General features: G+C 44.1%; 1 protein-coding gene and 1 long non-coding RNA gene across 8 annotated transcripts in view; one reads left to right on the top strand and one right to left on the bottom strand.

Annotated features, from left to right (window-relative positions):
• LOC143027847 (teneurin-m-like) overlaps positions 1-9688 on the top strand; it is a 1035709-nt gene extending 1026021 nt beyond the window's left edge. For all 5 annotated transcript variants that reach the window (XM_076189526.1, XM_076189527.1, XM_076189524.1 and 2 more), the window contains 5 exons: positions 237-472; positions 1671-1997; positions 2277-3287; positions 6420-7020; positions 7255-9688. In XM_076189526.1, the coding sequence (XP_076045641.1) occupies positions 237-472; positions 1671-1997; positions 2277-3287; positions 6420-7020; positions 7255-8138 (3059 nt within the window). In that variant the 3' untranslated portion in view covers positions 8139-9688. The remainder of the gene's footprint in view (positions 1-236; positions 473-1670; positions 1998-2276; positions 3288-6419; positions 7021-7254) is intronic.
• LOC143027848 (uncharacterized) overlaps positions 1-24013 on the bottom strand; it is a 93380-nt gene that overhangs the window by 63221 nt on the left and 6146 nt on the right. The gene's annotated exons all lie outside the window — the stretch shown is intronic.

Raw genomic sequence — 24013 nt, 5'->3', positions numbered from 1 at the left:
ATTCTCTTATCCTGGGTGCCACCAGGCTATTTCATTCATATCTTTGGCACCCCTTAGGTTATGCTGCAGTGGTTCTCTTAGTGCTAGTTAAAGGATACTGGCCGATTCTATTCAGTGTTGAAACGATCTTCTGAAGATAAGGAAATACTCATCGAAAAAGCACATAATCCGTTAGGTGAAAGCCTCCACTATGTAGGGCCACAATTTCTTAATGCCAATTCGAACTCCCCTCATAGGTGCGGCTTCCAGTGTAACGGCACAGCTTCCCGACGGCTCCGTAGTCACCAGGTCTTCCTATGGACACCACATCGCCACCGAGACCGTCCCATACACACTTCTTCGAGACAACATCTTGGCACACTCGTTCAAGGTGCCTGGCAGACAACGCACAGAGATCGGCGACGAACTGGTCAACAGCTTCGATTGGAAGTACTTCGCGGATATGAACGAACGGCAGGGCGAGGTGCTGCAGGTGAGAACTTGATTTCATGATTATGTTTAATCAAACACTCCATTTCTTGTCAGAATATCTTGCGAGGGACTCGCGGTACTAATGAACAGATTTTGAGAGGTGATTGGAGAAAGCGAGTTCAAGGTAGTGTGTAAGATTATGTTCTGTATCGTGACTATATTTGTTGTGCTTTGATGCGTCAGGCCAGTTATGTGCTGTTGCCATATCTATGATGAAATGAATAGGATTGTTTAGTTCATAGAGTGCTGTTGGGAATGACAGAACCTCCTCACATTTTACTCATATATATACAATTGCTTTGTCTTGCTGCATTGCTTCTGACCCGGACAGTGGGTGGGAGACGGGGATGACCCCCTTCATTCACAAGAAGCTAATATGAAAGGGAAACATATGGGTAACAGGTGGGAATGATATGGATGGGGTGGGTGTATGCCTTGGCTAGCTACCTCTCTGACAAGGGAAAAGCATAATATATATATATATATATATATATATATATATATATATATACCCGATAATTTTTATGACAGTCGCATGCAGGATTCGAACCCACTACTTTCGGCCACCCATAAGATCACCTTCACAGACCCTAACCCACTACGATGGCCTAAAGCAGTGGGTTCGAATCCTGCATGCGACTGTCATAAAAATTATCGGATTGATGTCGCTGTTACTAACGAATTTCTCTCATGTATATATGTATGTATGTATATATGTATATATATATATATATATATATATATATATATATATATATATATGTATGTATAGATACATAGATATAGATAGATGTACAGTTGGAACACCGTGGAGTAGACATTTCTTCAGCTACAACGGTGTGGTGGGAGACAAAAATGACCCTCCATCTACGAGGTGTTGAGATGGGAGGGCGATAAATGGGTTTTGATTATATATGAAGTGGATGGGCGTTTTGATTTGACCACTCCGCTTACAACGGGGAAAGGATCACTGCTGTATGTGTGGATGTATGAAAGTAATTCATTATATGTATTGGTACGGATAGGAGAAAACAGCAGTGAGCTTGTTAGAATTTATTTTTCACACGTTTGAGATATTACAGGAATCTGAGACAGGACTTCTGTCCGGAGAAATTAACTCCCATGAGCTCACCGCTGTGTTTTCTCCTACTTTTATCGCGTGTGTGTGTGTTTATTTCACTTTGTCTTTCTCTCCCCAGGTTGGTCGAAAAATGCGAGTCAACGGCGAGAACCTCCTCACCTTCCGCTACGACACCTGGACGGAAACCGAAGCAGTCGTCAACGAAGTGGGTGCAACACTCCTGAACGTGACCTACGACAAACTGGGTCGCCCTCTACAGTGGTCTCCGGCTCCGCCTTTCCGTCCTGTGGCTCTTGCCTACAACCGCTTCGGCCTCATGGAGCAGTGGGAGTGGGGAGACCTGCGGGAACAGTACACTTACGACCGTTCCGGAAGGTTTGAGAGTATTACTTACGCGGACAGCGCCAAGATCACCTACTCCTTTAGGGATATACACTTTGTTAAGGTTAGTTTCTCTCTGACTGACAAACGCACGTGTGTACTGACACACACACACACAACTTCAATTGTGTGTGTGTGTGTGTGTGTGTGATTCACCATGGTCTTGGATCACGTGTTAGACTCGTGATCGACAGCCATTACCCTCCCGGAATAGATCTCAGAGCTCATGTGTGTGTGTGTGTGTGTGTGTGTGTGTGTGTGTGTGTATGTGTTTGTTTTTACTCTTTCATAAAATATTACAATGTCCACTCTCAAAATGTTAATACTGAACTCTCTATTGCAGCCTTACAAAGTCACCCTTGCCGGTGGCGGTGAGTACCTCCTCGACTATGACGACGTAGGAGCCCTCGAGGCCGTGACAACACCTCGGGGACACAAGTACCAGTTCCACCTTCAGCCGTCTCTCTTACATAACAAGTTCATCTTCACGACCCCCGTGGCGCCTCGACATCCCTTCCAGTTGTACTACACGGACGACGGAAGGATCCTGGCGCACATCATGCCCCACCAGACGGGCCGGGTCCTCTACCACTACGACGAGAATGGAAGACTTCACGAGCAGTTGTTCGGTGACGGGTCCATCGAGTACACGTATCATCCGGACACGGGGCTCGTTCGATCTGTGGTCGTGAAGGAGTTTGGCTTTGAGCTCCGGGCTGAGAACCGGTACCACGCCGGGCTGGTCAAAGAGCAACGCCTCAGGTTCGACACGACTTCGGGTCTCGATTCCGCTAAATTCAGGTTCCTGTATGACGGCAACGCTCGTCCTCGACGAGTCGAGGTCGAGATCAACGGCAAGGAGAGACCGGACTACGAGGTTAAGTACGACATGACTCTGGGGACCTTGGAAAGCGTCCAGGACCTGAAGGTAACGACTTCTTATCACAACAAGACGGTGGTCCAGGACCTCCGCAAGACGATGCTCAGAGTCGCGAGTTACGACCCTCACGGTCGCCTTGTCGAGTCGGCCCTCACGCTTCGTGGACGACTCGTCTACCGGTCTCAATACTCGTACGACGTCCGCAGCCGAATCGCTTCCATGAAGACGTGGCGAGGCCCAGGAACGACAGAGTTGGTGGCGAACTACAGCTACACCCCGGACGGACACCTACAGGCCGTAGAGGCGAACGAATCGTGGCAGTTCCGCTACGACGCCAACGGGAATATGATCGCCGTTGTGGAGGGTGGCCGCGAAATGACCGCAACCTACGACGGGGCCGACCGACTCGTCGGGTGGGGTGACGTTGAACTCAACACCTACTCGGCGGAAGGCTACGTCATGCGGCAAGGCGAGGTTAGTAGACTCGGAGTTCAATTTTCCTACAATTAGGAGAATTACATACATGCTTGTTTCGGGTAGATGAAGGAAGCCCAGTAAGGGAATCAAGTCTTTCGAAGCTTCATTATTGCTTTAGGGCGTTCAGTCATGAATTAGAAGTCATGCAACCCTCAGTTCGATAACCCTGTGGGATATCATTAATATATTTATGAAAACATCTTCTTTGTAATGTATATATCTAAGTCACAATGTTTTATTAGTTACAGCTCTGAAATTATTATTTTCACTAGATTTATTGAACCTTACCAGTCTGCCAATTGTACATGTTCATTCAGATAACAATACATATGTTTATCAAGGGCTTTTTCCCCCTTATAAGGGGGGGTAGCCAAAGTCAAAGGCATAAATCCACTCCCACCCACTTCATCCCCACATACTCTACTCCCATTCACCACCCCTCCCTCCTTCTCTTTTTGGCTCCTTCTGGATGACGGGTCATCCCTGCACCTTGCACACTACCCTGGGTCAGAGGCAATGCAGCAAGACATAGCACATCCATAGCATTTAATCAGCGAACCCCCCCCCCCTTCGTGCCCTCATGCAGAAAAAGGGATGACGGGAAGAAATCCCTTTGGTCTGCGTCAAAAATCATTCACACATACTCCCTCACCTCCCATCCCCCACCCACTCCCTTCCAAGCACCACTGCATCATCCATATGCAACCATCCTCCACTCACTCCTATCTTCTGTCTTCTCCTTTACTTCCTCAACAGACATCCCCCTTTTCCCAATGCCCCCTATTACCCCATCCACCCATCTCATCCTTGGTCGCCCCCTCATACTCACTACCCTCACCTCTGCCCTCCACACCTCTTTTACTAACCTTCCTTCACTCATTCTTTCCATGAGTCTAAACCATCCCAATACTCTTTCATCAACCCCATCTCCCAACTCCCTTTCCACCCTCGCTCGCTCTCCTCACCTCCTCGTTTCTCACTCCATTCAGCCTAGTAACCCTTACTATACTTCTCAGGCATTTCATCTTAAACGTATTCAATCTCTTCCTCTCTTATAGTCCGTGTTTCTGCCCCCATACAGTGCTGCCAGCACAATCCCTCCTTCATATAATCTCTTAGCATTCAATCCCAAGTGTGTATTTCTCATTGCACTTTTTAATCTCCCTAAGGCATTTACTTGCTTCTCTCAATCTACATTCTGCCTCCACCTCCACTCCTCCCTTTCACGCCACATTCGCCCCAAAGTATTTGCTATCCAATTCCTCCAGTCTTTCTCCCTTAATGCTCACTTCCAATTTGCTGCCATCCTCTCCCCTTGTACATCTCATCACCTCACTTTACCCACATTTATCTTAAACTTCCTTCTTTCACACACCTTCCTAGACTCTGTCACTAATTTCCTTAATCCCTTTGATCCTGCTACAAGCATAGTGTCGTCAGCAAACAACAACTGGCTTATCTCCCATTTCTCTCCATTTTCTTTAACCATCTCCAATCCCTGGCCCATTACCCTTGCGTTTACCTCTCGCACTATCCTATCCATGTATAAATTGAACAACCATGGTGACATGACATCCCTGACAAAGTCCCATTTTTACCTCAAACCACTCGCTCTCCCCATTTCTAATTCTAACAAAGGCTCTACTACTCTCGTAAAAACACTGGACTGCATTTAACATCTTTCCTTCTATCCCATATATCTGCAATACTGTATGTCCCACAGTGTCATCCTATCTACCCTGTCAGAAGCCTTTTCCAAATCCATAAAGGCATAAAAAAACATCCTTACCTTTTCCTAAAACTTTCTCACATATCTGCCTTACCACAAAAATCTGATCCATGCAAGCCCTACCTGTCCTAAACCCACACTGTTCCTCACCAATTACTCCCCCTGTTCCTCTCCTAATCCTCTCATTCAAGCCTTTTCAACTACATTCAAACTTATCCCTCTGAAAATACTACTCACTTGTCCCCTTTTCTCTTAAAAAGCGGAACTATACATGCACTCCTCCAGCCCTCCGGCACTCTACCCTGTCTCAAACAAACATTAAATAACCTCACCAACCAGTCCACCATCACTGTACCTCCCTGTTTTAGATATTCCACATGACACCCATCTAACCCAGGTGCCTTACCTGCTCTCATCAAATAACAATACTCCACATAAAACACCACATGAAAATGACAAACAATTCTACGCCAGAATCCTCGACACTACATTCCCATCACACTACATCTCACATACACCACCAACAGAAAAAAAACCAGCATTCTGCTCAAACATTTACAGTCTACTACCCCACACAAAACATATACACTAAAACACATACATAATCGGTTCACTAGACAAGCCCTTCAAAACCGACCACCAAACTCAGTGTTCCTCTAATAACCCCCATAGATTAGCACCACAGAAAACTCCCACATACCTTCTGGTCTCTTGTAGTCTCCTTCATTCTTATGTTCTTATGTTATATAGTAAGAATCACACTGGCCCAGTTGCGCTCACGACACTATCCAATATTGAAACAGCATCAGTACAGAATAGGCCTGGACAAAGATTCACCACACAGAAGACACAGAATACCTCATATTGCAGTGCCCCACACTAACGATCCATAGACAACACAATATATCTCCCTTGAGTGACTTGTGGACACACCCAAAGGCTGGTGCCGGTTACCTGAAGGCCGTGGTTCTTCTACGAGAGAGACCAGGAGTAATGGATTTTGATATCAGACTGTCTAAATGTACTTGAAATTGTTTAAGAACTATGTTGGGGGGGGGGTTACAATGATGTATAGAATGAGAAATGTAGAGGTCATATGGAGAGCAGGGGTGAAGAGAAAACTGGCAGATTGGGTTGATCAAAGAATTCAGAGATGGTTTAGGTATATGAAAAGAATGAGTGAAGAAAGGCTAGCAAAAGGAGTGTGGAAAACAGATGTGGTAGGAAGTGTAGCACTCTTAACATATGGCTACAGGGACTATAGCTGCTACATAACTACAGAGAACAGATTTTTTCCAGGACTCACCCATAAATTCATTTCAGCTCCCCCCTCCCCCCGAAGGTGCTAGTAACCCAGGTTTAAGGAACACTGTCCTAATGCACTTAACCCCTTCCGATAGGTACACCTGACGTACTCCCCACGAGGAAACGTTCGATCGGCGTGGCAACAGGGGCAGTACCGCGTCTGGTTCCGCCACGACCAGCGCGGGCGCCTCACTGTCCTCGAGGACGATCAGGGCAACGTGACACAGTTCTTCTACACCGACCTAAGACGGCCCGAGCTCGTGACCCACGTGCACTATCCGAGCAAGGGCATTACTCACGACCTCCTCTACGACGAACGTGGTCATCTCCTCGCTCTCCAGACAGAGAACATGCGTTACTGGATCTCTACTGATCACATGGGTACTCCTCTGGCGGTCTTCGATTCCTACGGCTCCTTGATCAAGGAAATGGAACGAACGCCCTGGGGCACTACGCTGAAAGACACGAAACCCGACCTTGTGCTCCACGTGGACTTCCAGGGTGGTCTTCGGGACCCCACGACGGGTTTCATCATTTTCGGACTTCACACTTACGATCCTGTTCATGCCCATTGGATGGCACCGCGGTATGACAAGGTCACGTGGACGGCTGACCACGTGGCATCCGTCTATCTCCACCGCTTCCACGACAATGATCCTGTCAATCCAGAACGCCATGAAGATTATCACTACACAGGTAACTAGTCCTCTCTCTCTCTCTCTCTCTCTCTTTTTTTGTTTTTTTTTTTGTTTTGTCAGCAGGCCTCCAGCTGGGCTGTTTTTTCATTATATTTCATTGCTGATAAGACTGATCCAAAGATTTTCATTTGGGCATAGCAGTGTTATCATGGTAACATTGGTAAAGAATGCCGACGGGAGACGTTACAACATTTGGTTAAGTGTATATGCAAGTTTTATTTATTTTTTTCAGACCTCAATAGTTGGTTGAAGCTGTACGGCGTGGATATGAAGCGCATGTTGGGATCCACGTACCACGACGAAACACTTGAGACACAGGCGGGAGGACTTTACACCACGCAGCTGAAACCCGCCCTTGCCGTCATCTCTGGGCTCTCCTGCTCGACGGGTGGCGTCCTCAAACAGTTCTCCCGACTTTCACTCTTGCCCGACTCCAGGGTGAGACTAGAAACCCCGGGCTCGCCCGTGCCCGGATGGTCCGCTCTGGGCAAATTCTCCGCCAAACCGCCCATCCTGGGCCCAGGGGTCCTCGTGTCCAGGGTCAACGGCCAAGCCTTGGTCACCCTTGTGCCCGTGAGGGACAATTCGGTGGTGCAGGGCGTCGCTAGGGACGTCCTCAACGGTTCATCTTTACTCGATGTAACTCTGACTCACCACCGCCACGACACGCTCTACCTCGTGAAGGACTCTGCGGCGCGTCAGGACGACATTGAACAGCTGCAGAGGTTGTCGGGGCTCTTTAACGTGACTCTCCACGATGGATATGAGCACCCCGAAGTCCGAGTCACGGGAGCTACTGCCTCCCTCGTCATTGTCTACGGCGCCGACCCGGCCGTCGTGCGCCACCGCTTGCTCCGCCACGCGCACAAACGCGCCGTCGAACGCGCATGGGAGGCGGAGCGTCATCTAGTGGAGCGCGGCGCCCAGACGACGCACGAATGGACGCCGGAGGAGCGCGCCCAACTCCTGCAGGAGGGGAAAGTGGACGGCTACCACGCGGTGGATCTTCACTCCATCAAGAAATACCCACTCCTCGCTGACGACCCGACCAACGTAGCGTTCCGGCAGGACTCCAGCCGGCGGCGAAGGCGAAGTCGCCGAACCTCCCACTCGTGATCCGCCACGGGGAAGGGGGACATTAATATCCCCTCACCCCGCTGTACATAAACCATGTATAGTGTAGCGCTGTGAACATGTACACACTGTACAAAACAGGGTATTTCATAGAGACTTGTACACACGAACAATCTCTCCCCCAAACGGAGAATAAATCTGACTTTGTGATACTTGGCTAAAGTGTGCCATATTTGCAGTAGGTATAGGCTTTGCTGGACAAGCTGCTACGGCCAAGTGCAAGCTATGTTGTGGCTGGAGCACTCCTTGGTGTATATAGAGCCAAATAGTATAATAATAATAATAAATAAATAAATAATAATTATTATAATGATAATTATAATAACAATAATAATAATAACCTTTTGTATTTCTCTTACATGAAGGAGTGTCTTCAATATTTCTTCTGTTGTACATTCCATTGGGTCAAAGTACTGCTGGTGGTCGTCACATACTCTAAGTGTATCACTGTACTTTTTCTTGTTTGTTGTGAGCAACGTAATAATACACTTATTCTATATATGTTCCCGCCGCCGACCCCCCCCTCGCCCCGCCCCAGTCTTCACTCCCGCCAATTAACAGTGCACCCGAAAAACCCTCCAGCGAGCGGAAATACTCTCTTATTTCACTAACGACTACAACAGCAAAAAAAGACAGAAACGATCGAGTGGTAGACCAGAGACCGTACGTATTCTAGAAGACTCGTAAGGCTGTTCCTATAACCCTGCAGTCCAAAATAAAGTGTCTGCTCGACAGTCTCAAAGAAATTCTCGAAACGGTCGAAAGAATAAAACGCTGACTCTCAAGCAGGACGTTTTTTAACGGTTCCTGAGAAACAAAATGGCGTCCAGGACATTTGATGAGTGACGAACACTTGAGAGCGTGGACCGAGCGAAGGGCTGATAGCTCCTTCCCATTCTCTGCAATATACATATATAAATATATATATATATTATAAATATATAGACCTTCCTCTGTCTGCAGCGAGTACGCAACAGCCCGTATCTTAATGAACTAAAGAAAAAATAACACTTATTTTTCACTCGTGTATATTATATCAGCATCCTGGGCATCCATTGTTGTCATCATTGATATAATTGACACCGTCATCATCACTTTATTATGTTTGTACTATTGTTTCCCCAATATTACGAGTATCCCACTGTTATGATTTTCATGTTTTTTGTATGGCTAGAAATAATTTTATTTTTCCCTAGCTAGTTTGGAATCACTCTTCTTATCACAACTGTATATATCATTGATATTACACAGAACCAATTCTTGGAGCGAAGAGAATAACGACGTCTAGTGTCGTTCTTGTGACGTCACTTATTCCAGTGACGTTATAGTGGGGTTTAAGGTCTTTACATTGGTTCTTATTAATCTCGCATTTCCTACTCTTCACTTCTGTTTCCGTCATTTCGCGTGTCCGCAGTGACTGGTTATTTCCTTTCCAACGAAGTATCAAACTGTTGGTGACCTACACACGGTGTAATCATCGACAGTGACATTGGCTTCTCAGAATTTATATAAATATGAAAAAAGAGGGTAAATGGTCATTCTCATCACGTAGATCTTTTATCACCCAAAATAATTATTACGACACCTGCCATATCTGAGGTTTACACTATTGGGCTGAAGTATATAATAAAGAACCCAATCGTCTTGAGGGCTGTGTCTAAGGTGTGTGTCTGAATCCGCGGCCTCCGACGACGTCTCAAAGAGCTCCAAGAGTTGATTAACATGACTCTGCATGGCGTTTCTATCCTTTGATCTCCTATAGGGAGAATGACGTCATATACAAAGAACACCACAGACCAATGACCTCACATGTGACGTCATGAAAACGTCATTCAAAGTCAACCCCTCTAGCTCTTGGAACCTGAAGTCTTCGGGGCGCCTACAGGACAGTCGGTGACCTTGGATGCGGCCCGTAGTCCCTGGCACCTGATGGTGTTTTGTGTGACCTGAGCTTGAGGCCACACTAGACCGTCCAGGCAATATTTGTCATCTTTGGAACGCCATTGAAAGATAATAACCCGCTTGTGAAATATTTTAAATTACTTTTTACGAATTTCGATCGGTATTTTCTATGACGTATCTAGTATCTAAAAGGTATTTCAATCGGTATTTCTCTGACACAGCAGAATTTCTAATATATGAAGAGTGTTTGCGTAAATATATATTGATTAGGGTTTCCATTATCACACCAGAATATATATATTATCCACCGAAAGTAAATTCTTAAAATAATCAAAATCAAAATCATGCAGTTTCTCAAGTCCATGATTAGCCTTTGCAAACAAATTGTCATAAACAGATTATCCATAACTCCAAAATGATTACGATTAGGTGATACTCTAATGTTGGGAGTTTATATATACATATATATACTATATTACTACACAGGAAATGTTGCATATGATGGAGGTGAAACAGATACAGGGATACCTGTATGTCCCTCCAGCGATCACCTCAGTCAACCAATAGCAAACCTGACGTAGTAAAAACGTGATAAATAATTATGGGAAGACAATTGTAGCATTGATGACATTTTAGATACTGAAGCTGTGTGTGCCTAGATTGGGTGCAATATGCTGAGAGGTCTAGGAAACAATACTAGTACATATGCTTAGCAAACGTGTAAGAGGCAATATTTAAACTTTGTTGATATTGTGTTAAGTGGTTCTAAGAGATTGGTGCTTATTTGCGTAGCAGTTTTCCTCATAACATTATAATCATGTGATAAATTAGAGCATTATTATTATTATTATTCTGATTAGCCTATGCTTTGTTTCAGCTGCACTTGTTTCTCCTTTATTGTTTTGGTTTTACCACACTTGTATGGAATTTTTCATGTGTTAACTGTAGGAAAAAAAAAAGTCGTTGTAGTCATTGAGTCCCTCTTGGCGCAAACAACATATCAGGGCGCGGTATAGTAGACTTTACAGCCTTCTGCCATAGAGGTCATTGTTGGTTGCTTGTGCCAAGAATGAGAGATTATGTTTTGTAAGAATTCAAAAAAGTGTTAGAGTAGACAAGGAATGTGTGAGACGATTTGTGTATTCCCCGCCAGATCCCTGATCGTCTGTTATCTCTTGCTTTTCCTCGCCCTCCTACACACATGAAGAGAAGATTACCGTGAGAGAGAAGTTGGAATGGTTTCGAGTAACGCGACGGCCTTGTGCGTCAGAGTTCGGTGGAGTTGCTCGCTTCGAGACACCCTCACGCTCGCTTGTCCGATTCTTAGTGGGTGGTGGGGTCCGCGCTGAAGTCATAAATGCGAACGCATAGGCAGAGGTCGCACGGCCCATTGCCCTAAATCAACACATCTAAAAACACTTGTGTTTAAAAGCATTTTCCAAAAGAAAAATGTAAAAATGACCGCATTTCTCTTACGGTACTTCGAATCAAGAACCTAGGAAAGAGGCGAGTTTTTTCTGTTTGTTTTCTTATACATTGTTTATGCTATAGATTGGACTTGAGCATATCAACCCTCTGGACGACAAAGTTGACAATTTTCAAACACCATCATCAACAGCAACAACAACACCACCTCCACCAGCACAATCACTAGTCATAGCATATTTTTGTACAACTGTACGGTAAAGACGAAACCTAGAATTACAAACAAAACCAAACGTGACGCCTGAGGAACGCAAAGCCTCACATCTAACCTTTCTCCGGATTCTAGAGAGAGTAACTGCCTCTAGATCTACGATTTATCTATAAAGGTCCAGAGGGGGTGTATCAGGTGCATTTGTCTTAAGTCCATCATTCTTCCCATCCTCAAGAAAAATCTGTGTTGTTAAAGTGTTTTCCCGGTGGTTTTGCTACACAAGTCCATGGGGAGGTGGATGGGTGGGTGGAACAGCGTAAACAAATGCGAGAGGTAAGCACCTGGTCACAATTTCGTGTTTCTAAAAAGTGCTCCTGGATAAACGATTATTATTGTATGTTTGTGTGTTGTGTATACTGTTGCTGAACAGGGGCTTTGTATTCCTATTGGGGAGTGTATAGTCAATAGGATTTTGTACTTACCGGTTACGGAAAATACTAGACTGCATTGAGGGGAGATAAATATATATTGTGTGTGTGTGTGTATTATATATATATATATATATATATATATATATATATATATATATATACACAAATATAATATAAACACACACACACATATATGTATAAATACATACACACATACACACACATATATACATATATATATATATATATACATTTACACAGACACACACACACACACATATATATATATATATATATATACATATATATATATATATATACATTTTAACAACCACAATGCACTTAAATTCTAAGCCACCAAAGGCCAACATGCTGATATTGAAATGTGGTACTGACCAGGACTCGAACCCGGCATCCTCATGACAAGTGCGGCAGTGACTTACCAACTAAGCTATCAAGAGAGATTTGGTAAGTTACTGCTGCACTTGTCATGAGGATGCCGTGTTCGAGTCCTGGGCAGTACCACATTTCAATTTCAGCATGCTGGCCTTTGATGGCTTAGAATTAAAGTGCATTGTGGTTGTTAAAATGTATCTCTAATCACTGGTACCCATTCAGAGTTATACATATATATATATATATATATATATATATATATATATATATATATATTACATACACACACATATATATATATACATATACATACACACACACATATATATATATACACGTGTGTGTGTGTGTGTGTGTGTGTGTGTGTGTGTGTGTGTGTGTGTGTGTGTGTGTGTGTGTGTGTGTGTGTGTGTGTGTGTGTGTCTTACCCGGAGCAGTTTCCATTATGATAAGGCTGGACCGGTCTTTTTTTTTCTAATTAAGGAAAACAGAAAGCACGAAAAAGTGTGTGTAGAATTGAAATAAGCTTAATACGAAACGGCAGATAGCTTACGACTGACTTGTGTTTCGTTGGTCGGTTTGCAGTTACGTGCATAAAGACAAACTTGGCGATAAAGAGAAAGTATAGTTAAAAGATAAAATAGAAGGAAAAGGAATGAGTGTTATAGTGTGACACAAGCTTGAACAACCTTCCGATGATAACCGTCCGTGGTGATGAACATAACACTAGGAGCTTAGTAATCGTGTTTGCGTGTCGCCTCCCACCACACCTCCAACCCCTACCCTCCTCATACCAGCTCGCTCGACTGCGCGGGACGACGTAAAGGCACAACTTCCTCCAAGATCGTGCAGTTCTCACATCGCATTCCGATCCAAAGTGTAGTGATTGTGTCGAATCGGAGATGTACGTTAACTTGCTAATAGCCACCCAATATTATTCCCACAAGGCTTGGACATAAGCATTTGTTATAAACAGTTCACGATTTGCCTTGATAAAACGGACTTTATGATCGCTCGTCCAGCCTAGCAGGAATAGTGCTCCTGAACTTGGCTACCGAATTTTACTCACGAGAATAGACTAATATGCAGTTTTATATCTCTATGAGATTCTATGAAGGAATATATTAGCAGCATCTGATGCAGGCGATGTTAAGAAAGGTTGTATCAGAGTTGGACAAGTGAATAAAGTGGGCGAAGTAACTGGTGTACATTGAACATGTGTGTTGTAGCAAAACTCACCTCTTTCGTACTTACATAGTACATTATAACTGGGCGATACAATTATTTCATCATATTTTTTCATGATTGCAATTATCATTATTATTATTATTTTTATTATTGTATACAAGAGAACTGTCAGCGGGGCCACCTCGCCTTAAATAAAGAAAAGGATTTGACTTGTTTTTTAACAACCTATTTTAAACTGTGTCAAAAATCTACACACAGCAAGCGCGCTCACACACACACATTCTTAGTGGGATTTACTCGATAGAAAATCCTGACAAAACCTGAAGATCTAAAACACTTCTTGTGAACTGTGTCAAAAATCTACACTACACAGCAAGCGCGCTCACACACACACATTCTTAGTGGGATTTACTCGAGAAAAAATCCTGACAAAACCTGAAGAGCTAAAACACCTCTTGTGAACTGTGTCAAAAATCTACACTACACAGCAAGCGCAAGCGCACACACATTCTTAGTGGGATTTACTCGAGAGAAAATCCTGAAAAAAAAAAACTGAAGAGAAAATCCTGAAAAAAAACTGAAGAGCTAAAATCCGTTGTTGTCATTATGGGTTTTTGAACTGGGATGCCTACCAGTGTTGTTCTGGTCTTAACTCTCTAAATGGGCTTTTTATTCACCAGGTATCAGAATTATTAGCATAGAAAAACTGTAGCACTTATTCTACGTTTCTCTTTCTATTTGGCAAGATTTTTCAAGCTTGGCCCAAATTGGCCATCTCACCCACAAGGACCACACGTTTGCTGAAATTTGCCTTTCCGCCTCTAGCGCCCGCACTGGCTTGAGTGGTCTCCATGTGATATCCATAGGAGGCCTCGTGGCCCTCGACCTGTGGGTCAGATAGTTGCCCAATCGCAGCTTGTGGCCAAATTGACCAGAAAATGTCGGAGTTTTTAGCAAATTGGTCAAGTCGGCCGGTTTGGCCCAGTATTGCCCCAGAGGGAAAGAACCGTCCATAGAACATATGAGGTACATGTGAGAAACCTGGACCTAATGGCGTGTGCGTGGCCCAGCCAAAGTTGAGGCTGACTGGATTTTTTGCCCTTCCGCCTCCAGCTCCCACGAAAAGTAAAAAATCCAACCAGAGTCCCCACCCACACGCCTTGGGTTCAAGTCCCTCACATGTCTTCAGTGTTCTGTGCATGGTTCTCATCCTCTAAAGCGAGATTGGGCCAAATCGGCCGACAAGACCATTTTGCTCATAAATCAATCTGAAGTTTTCCTGTTATTTTGGCCCCTGGTTCCGATTGGACCACTATCTCACCAACACGTAGAGGGTGACGAGGCCTCCTGTGGATATCACTTGGAAATCACTCAGGCCAGAAATGGGGGCGCTAAAGGCGGAACCTAAAATTTGGCTGGGCCCCACGCACACACCCTTGTGTACAGGTTCCTCACATGTACCCCACGATGCTCTATGCACGGTTTTCCCCCTCTGGGGGCAAGATTGGGCCAAATCAACCGACCTGACCATTTTGCTTAATAATTAATCCGATTGGGCTACTATATCACCCAGAGATCCACGGCCACGAGGCCTCCTGCGAATATTAGTTGTACGCCACTCAGGCTAAAAGTGCAAACGATAGGGGAGAAAGGAAAAAATCCAGCTATAGCTCAAATTAGGACAGGCCCCACGTACACTCCCTTCGCTCCATATTCTTCACATGTACCTCACAGTGCTCTGTGCACGTCTCTCTCCTTCTGGGGAAGGATTGGGCCAAATCAACTAAGCTGACCATCTCGATAAAAATTTATGGATGAGATTTTCCGGTCATTTTGGCCAGTGCGATTGGGGCACTATCTCAACCTCAGGTCGAGGGCCACGAAGCCAACTGCGGATATCACCTGGAGACAACTACGGTCAAAGGAGCGGGCGCCAGAGGCGGAAATGCAAAAATCCATCCAGAGCCTCAACTTTGGCTGAACCCTATGCACACGCCCTTGGGTCCAGGTTTCTCACATCTACTTCAGTTCTTTGTGCATGGTATTTTCCCTCTGGGTAAGGATTGGGCCAAATCGGCCGACCTATAATTTTGCTCAAAAATCCATAGAAAGCCTGTGATATTTTCCAATCATTTGGCTACTGGCTCCGATTGGACTACTATATCACCCACAGGTCAAGGCCCATGAGGCCTCCTTCGGATATTACAAGGGGACCACTCAAACCAAAGGTGGAGGTGCTAGAGGCGTTAAGGCATAAATCCACTCAAATCCAAATTTGACTGGGCCCAGATAAAGTTGGGGCTCTAGCTAGATTTTTGCCTTACCACCTCTAGCACCCGCACTTTTGGCCTGAGTGGTTTCCAAGTGATGTACACAGGAGACCGCGTGGCCCTCGACCTGTGGATAAGATAGCGCCCCAATCGGAGCCAGTCGCTGTAAAGGATTTTTAAGGTAAATAATCAGGTCGGCGGATTTGGCCCAATCTTGCCCCAGAGAGAGCCGTGCACAGAGCACTGAGATACATGCGAAGAACCTGGACCCAAGGGCGTGTGCGTGGGGCTCAGCCAAATTTAAGGCTCAGGCTGGATTTTAGCCTCTCCGCCTCTAGCACCCGCACCGTTGGCCACTATTTCACCCACATGTCGATAGCCAATAGGTTCCTGAGGATATCGGCTGCAGACCACTCAGGCCAATGGTTCGGGCGTTGGAGGGGGGAAAAGCAAAAATCCAGCCAGAACCTCATCTTTGGCTGGGCCCCTCCCACACACCCTTGGGTGCAGGTTCCTCACGTGTACCTAACAGGGATCTTTGTACGGTTCTCTCCCTCTAAGGCAAGATTGGGCCAAATCAGCCGAACTGATCAATTCCCTAAAAATCCGTGTATGAGATTTTCTATTAATTTTTGCTACTAGCATCGATGGGGCCACTACCTCACCCACAGGTCGAGGGCTATGAGGGCTACTGTGGATATCAGGCCAAAGGTGTGGGCGTTAGAGGCGGAAATGTAAAAATCCAGTCAGCCTCAAATTTGGCTGGGCCCCCATGGACACGCCCTTGGGTACATGTTCTTCACAAGTACCTCACAGTGGTCTATGTACGTCTTTCCTCTTCTGGGGCAAGATTTGGCCAAATCGTCCGATCCGACCATTTCGCTGAAAAGTCTATGCGAGATTTTAAGGTCATTTTGGCCACTGGCTCCGATTAGGCTACTATCTTACCCACAGGTTGAGGGCCACTAGGCTTCCCGAGGATATCATTTGTAGACCACTCAGGCTAAAGGTGCGGACGCTAGAGGCAGAAAGACAAAATCCCAACCAGAGCTTCGTGCACAGCTGTCTTCCACTGGGGCAAGATTGGGCCAAATCGGCCGACCTGACCATTTCGCTCAAAAATGCATGGGTACCTGTGAGATTTTCGGGTCATTTCGGCCACTGGTTCCGATTGAGCCACTATGTCACCCACAGATCAAGGGCCACGAGGCCTACTCCGGATATCGCTTGGAGATCACTCGGGCCAAAGGTGCGGGCGCTAGAGAGAAATAAAATAAAAAATCCAGCCAGTGCCTCAACTTTGTCTAGGTCCCTCGCACACGCAGGTTACTCACATGTACCTCACAGTGCTCTATGCATGTCTCTCCCACTCTAGGGCAAGATTGGGCCAAATTGGCCGACCTGTTCAATTCCCTCAAAAATAAATTATATATATATATATATATATATATATATATATATGAATAAGACAAAATAGAAAATAAACAAGTAAATAAATCAATAAAATGGATACCCTACAAGATTTTCCAATTATTTTGTCCACTGGCTCATATTGGACCACTATCTCACCTACAGGTCCAGATCCACAAAGGCCTCTTACAGATATCACTTTTAGACCAATCAGGACAAAGGTCTAAGCGCTAGGGGCGGAAAGGCAAAAATCCAGCTAGGGTCAAATTTTTGGCTAGTCCCCACGCACACGTCATTGAGTCTAAGTTCCTCACATGTACCTCACAGTCATCTGTGCATGGCTCTCTCCCTGGGGCCAGATTGGGCCAAATCGAATCAATTTTGCCATTTCGTCCAAAAATCCGTATGCCCACTGCGAGATTTTCCAGTCATTTTGGCCAATGGCTTCGACTGGGCCACTATCTCATCCAAGAGGCCTACTGTGGATATCACTTGGAGATCACTCAGGCCAAAGGTGCGGGAAGGCGAAAATCCAGCCAGAACCACAAATTTAGCTGGGCCACATGCACACGCCCTGTGGCCCACGTTCTTCACCTGCACCTCAGTGCTCTATGCACGCCTCTCTCTCCCTCTGGGGCAAGATTGGCAAAATCGTCGACCTGACCATTTCGCTTAATAATCCATGGGTACCTGTGAGATTTTCCGGTCATTTTTGTTACAGGCTCTGACTGGGCCACTATCTGACCCACAGGTCTTGGGCCACAGGACCCTCTGCGGATATCACCTAAGAGACCATTCAGGCCAAAGGTCCGAGTGCTAGAGACGGAAAAACGAAAATCCAGCTAGAGCCTTAACTTTGACGGAGAGCCCTACAAATAACCCCCTTGGGTCCAGGTTCCTCGCAGTTATCTGTGCACGGCTCTGTTCCTATGTGGCGAGATTGGGCTAAATTGGCCGAGCTGACCATTCCCCTCAAAAATTCCTACGAGATTTTCAGGTCATTTTGGCCACTGGCTCCGATTGGGCCACTATCTCACCCACAGGTGGCCACGAGACGCCTGCGGGCATCACTTGGAGACCACTCAGGCCAAAGGTGCTGGCGATTTGGCTCAATCTTCCCCAGAGGGGCAGAGCCATACACAGAGCAATGTGAGGTACATGCGATGAATTTGTACCCAAGGGAATGTGCGTGGGGCCTAGCCAAAGTTGAGGCTCTGGCTGGAGTTTTTTTTTTTTTTTTTTATCTATTCATTTTTACCTCTAGCGCACGCACCTTTGGCCTGAGTAGTCTCCAAGTAATATCCACAGTAGGCCTCGTGGCCATAGACCTGTAGGCGAAGTAGTGAACCAATTGCAGAAAGTGGCCAAAATAACCGGAAACCCACCAAGGATTTTTAAGGGAAAAGGTACGTCCGGCGGATACGAAACAGGATATGTTAGGCCTAGTGTCGGCCCTTACAACCGATTTCCTGATTCAGCATGGCTGCGTGAGGACAAACGTCAATTTTGGTGTTTTATGAATTTTCGTTTTGTTTGATCAAATTTATTAATTTATACTTTTTACTTTTTCACTATCTGTCATAAACTATAGTTTTCCCTCTGTAGTCAAGAGAGACGAAGAAAAGTTTCCATATCAATGTTGGGCCCTTGCTATTAGATACTGAAAATGAGTAGTTTTTCTATAAGACCTTGAAGTATGCACTTTCTTCAGTTTGTTAATAAAATATAAAAAATGTACTTATTGAAAAGTGTTTTATAAGTACAATTTTACCTCTGTAGTCATGGAGCCACCGAAATCCTTTCATGTTGTCCATGTTAGCCCTTGCTAAAATCATTACATACTAAAGGCTTTTTCCCCCTTACACGGGGGATAGCCAAAAAGAAAAAGGTATAGAAACCACTCCCATCCATTCCATTTCCTATATATTCCACTCCCCTCCACTCTCCTCCCTCCCTCTTATCTTGGTACCTCCTGGATGACGGGTCATCCCTGCATCCTGTTCACTGCCCTGGGTCAGAAGCAGTGTTGCAAGACACAGCACATCCACAGCAAGGGCGCTTCATAAAATCGGCGACCACCCCTCTCCGTCCCCTCATGCAGAAAAGAAGACGGGGAGAAATCCCTTCGGGCTGTGTCAATTTTTTTCTCAATCATTAGATACTGAAAATGAGTCGATTTTCTACGAGAGTTCAAAGTATGCCCTGTCCTCTTTTTTTCCGCCAAAATTTGGAAAGGAGCGAATATATGATACAGCAGGAACTGTATGATGCTCAGATGTATTTTTTGTAAGTTTTTGGGAAAGTAACAAAACAATACCAACACCTTTATATAATAATTTTATAAATACATCTCTATTTTACATGTGTAAATATATACATAAAAATTCATACAAAATGAAAATAAGATGTGCTATGTCTTGCTACGTTGCTTCTGACCCAGATCGGGAGAGGGATAATTCGACAGAATTTTGCTGGTTCTAACTGCATTGCTCCTGACCTATCACAAGTACCACAAAAATATATATAAAATTGCCGTGTCTTGCTGTATTGCTTCTAACCCATCATAGCCACAGGGAATAGGGGGTGCTGTGTCTTGCTGCGTTGCTTCTGACCCAGGATAGAGGTGAAAGAGAGAGATGACCCGATAAGCACTTATATTTTTTCTCACGGGTGGTACTTTGGAAAACAACCGTACGTGCAGAGTGGCTTGTTGCACACCCTACGGGTCATCTTCCTCTTACTGTCGCGGTAACGAAAAACACCTGCGGTATTTGCTCCCCTCTATCTGCGTGACTGCATAGGAAGTTTTTCCAAGCAGTCTTGAGGGACAGGGCATGGCAGATGGGCGGCCTTGCTGGTTACAGGGCTCCAGACGCCCGACAAAAAATGCTTGAATCAGTAATAGTAACTAGACTCAGAGAACATATCGAAAGACATAATTTGATTCGTGATTCACAGCATGGTTTCTCCAAGGGTAAGTCATGTGTTACTAATCTTCTATCCTTTTACACTAAAGTATATAGGGCGTCAGATAACAATGATAATTACGATGTTATTTACCTTGACTTTAGCAAAGCGTTCGACAAGGTGCCACACCAGAGACTACTAAATAAAATCAAAGCCCATGGCATAGGAGGAAAAGTGTTAGAATGGATTAGAGTTTGGATTAGTAACAGAAAACAGCGGGTCACTCATTCAAGCACTTTTTGTCGGGCTTCTGAAGCCCTGTAACCAGCGAGGCCGCCCATCTGCCATGGCCTGTCCCTCAAGATTGCTTGGAAACACTTCCTATGCAGTCATGCAGATAGAGAGGAGCAAATACCGCAGGTGTTTTTTGTTACCGCGACAGTAAGAGGAAGATGACCCGTAGGGTGTGTAACAAGCCACCCTGCACGTACGGTTGTTTTCAAAAGTACCATGCGTGAGAAAAAATATAAGTGCTTATCGGGTCATTTCTCTCTTTCACCTCTATCCTGGGTCAGAAGCAATGCAGCAAGACACAGCAACCCCTATTCTCTGTGGCTATGATGGGTTAGAAGCAATATAGCAAGACACAGCAATTATATATATATATATATATATATATATATATATATATATATATATATATTTGTGGTACTTGTGATAGGTCAGGAGCAATGCAGTAAGAACCAGCAAAATTCTGTCGAGTCATCCCTCTCCCAATATGGGTCAGAAGCAACGTAGCAAGACACAGCAAATCTTATTTTCATTTTGTATGTATTCTTATGTATATATCTATATATGTAAAATAGAGGTGTATTTATAAATTTATGTATGGGTGTGGCTGTGCATTTACCATGAGCAGGAGAAGAGCACACAGCATAGAGTTGTTCTCAATTGCAGACTGATGATGGATGGCCAAACAAAGCAATTAAAGCACTACAATGTCTTCCACTTGAAAGGGTGCACAGAAATTTCCATTTTCAATTATAATATGTGAGGGTAGGTTGATTGATTTATGAAATTTTTGGCTTGAAGGCCAAGCGCCGGAGCCAGTAGGCCATTCAGTGCATGTCTATCATATATGAAAATATAAAATTTCAAGTAAAATGGTAAAAACCATAACCACTCACAAAAACACATCAAAACAAGATACACTCACAAGCAATCATATACACTATTTTAAATTTCATAAAATAAATTAATGTCTTTTGAAAACTTTAAAACATTCTTTACATGAGCCTCTTCCCCTAAAATTTCTTTGAGATAAATTTGTTTAGAAGTTTGCCCTGCGCTTATTAGAGTATGCAGGGCACCGAGTTAAAATGTGTTTAATTGTAAAAACAACTTGGTAGGTGGGGCATTGGGGGGCCAGCCTTTCTTGCTCCACTTCCTTGAAAAAATTATGGGTAATATAGGAATGGCCAATTCTTAATCTTGTTAAAACAATACCTGATATTCTGTCCAAAGAATGAGACTTCAAGGTCTCACCAAGGGGTGAATCTCTTTTAATTTGTAACTACAGTACCATCCAGCCTTGTCCATGGTTCTTGCCACTTCTCCATTGTATAACTATGAATTACTTGTTTGAAGTCTGTAAGTGGGATTTTTGTGTCTGTTATATGGCTGAGCCTAGTAGCGGCTTTGGCTGCAACATCGGCCTGTTCATTTCCAGCGATACCCATATGGGACGGCACCTAGCAAAAGTTCACTTTTATTTTTTCCGGTTGTTAATAAGAATTAACCAGTCCTGTATTTCTTGGACTAAATAGTGATGAGGCAACAATTTATTTAGAGCGGATAAAATGCTCAGAGTCTGTAAAAATTACGTTCTTATTACATGGAACAAAATTAAAAACAAATTTGAGGGCGTTGCCGACTGCCAGCAGTTCAGCAGTAAAAACAGAGCTAAAATAAAGCAACTTCCTCTTTAAAAATGTGCTATCAGATACAACAGCACAACCAACACCATCTTGGGATTTTGATACATCTGTATAAATAAAAACTGAATCGGCATGTACTGATAAGTGTTCTGAAAAAATAGGACAGATTACAGTGGGACTTCGGTTCCAAGGAGGGAATTTGGGAGGCATAATCTCAGCAACTGTAACAGGAACAAGTCCTACCTCCTCTGCCCCAACTTCACATCTCGCTTCTAAAGGTTTTGGCAGAGTACTTTTTGTTGGAGCTCTGTCTACCGGCTGCTTTACATATATATAAAAGTTTTGACAACACGAGATATATATCTAAGGCTTAATTCCTCCCTGTGAATATATAGGGGAGGAATTCCTGTGTCCACATACAAGTTATCCTCTGGAGAAGGTCTACAAGCTCCCGAACAAATCCGCAAAGCCATATTGTGGACTACATCAAGCTTCTTTAATAAAGTTTTATATGCCAATCCATAAACTTGACATCCGTAATCGATTTTGCTATGGCACAATGCTTGGTAAAGCCTTATTAGAGTTATACAATCTCCTCCCCAGTTGAAACGAGACACTACCATTAGTATATTAAGTCGCTGTTTAACAGTGCATATGACCTCATTTATGTGATGAGTGAATGTCAACCTTTGGTCTTCATATGGTAATATAACACCCTCTCAGAATAATATTGGTATCTCTTCCTTGCGTCTCAGTCTAGAGAACCTAATGGCTTTTGTTTTTTCAGCAAAGAATCTGAAGCCCCTGAAATTAGTCCATGCTGTTACTAAGTTAATAATCTCTTGAATCTTTTGGCCTGTTTCTAATGTTGTCGATCTGCTGCATAAAATAGCAAGGTCATTAGCATAAGCCAATCCATGAACTCCAGCAGGAACTTGTTCTAATAAACTATTAATGGCTATGCTGAAGAGTGTAGGACTTAGAACACTTCCTTGGGGAATCCCTTCCTCTTGAAGATATGCAGAAGAGAAAGAAGAGCGCACTCTGACTTTAAGATAACGATGAGACAAGAAATCCTTTAAATAACTGAACATATTATCCCCGATATTCCACACTGGAAGTGTCTAATGAAATTATTTTAAATTTGTTTGAGATAGGGATGTCCTGAGTGGGAGAGGGAGGAGTAAGGGATGTTCCTCCCCTTTTCTTACCACGTGTTGGGAAACCTTTCGCTTTATCATATTTAGCCGGTTGCACATTACTTCCCATATGTGCATTTGTTAGGTATTCTTTCTCAACCTCTTAAAATTCCTGACAAGTTGTATCTATACAGGTTCTCAGCTGTGTTAGTCACAGGGTCCTCACATGGGGGAGAGTGGGGGTGGGGGGCATATACCCTATGGTGGCACATTTAGGGGGAGGGCAGTAACTCTAACCTGGACATGCCAACCACAAGGCTGACAAAATAATTATAATAAAAAAAGGTCAAAGGTGCCCTGAATATTTTACCATGATATACGAATTTTGCATTAGAATCAACAGAATACAAAATATTTTTCCCTTCTTTCTGCAATAGGGACATTAGATAAAAAATAAAAAAGTTTGTTTAATTATTTTGCAAGCCAATTGCTAAAACAGTCTGAGAGGGATGGTAGCGATAGGAAGTAGTGATGGTGGAGAGGGTGAGAGTCACTGAGAACTTTGCCCCAGGGTGGAGTTAGGCATTTTTTTCTTATTTTTGACCAAAGCTTCCTGTTCATCGGTAATTCCTTATTTGTTC

Source organism: Oratosquilla oratoria, chromosome 8 (assembly GCF_046742065.1).
Source record: "Oratosquilla oratoria isolate Oo_2021 chromosome 8, ASM4674206v1, whole genome shotgun sequence".
NCBI classification, from domain to species: Eukaryota; Metazoa; Arthropoda; class Malacostraca; order Stomatopoda; family Squillidae; genus Oratosquilla; species Oratosquilla oratoria.
Note: the sequence above shows the minus strand (reverse complement) of the source record. Positions and strands in the feature narration are given on the sequence as shown.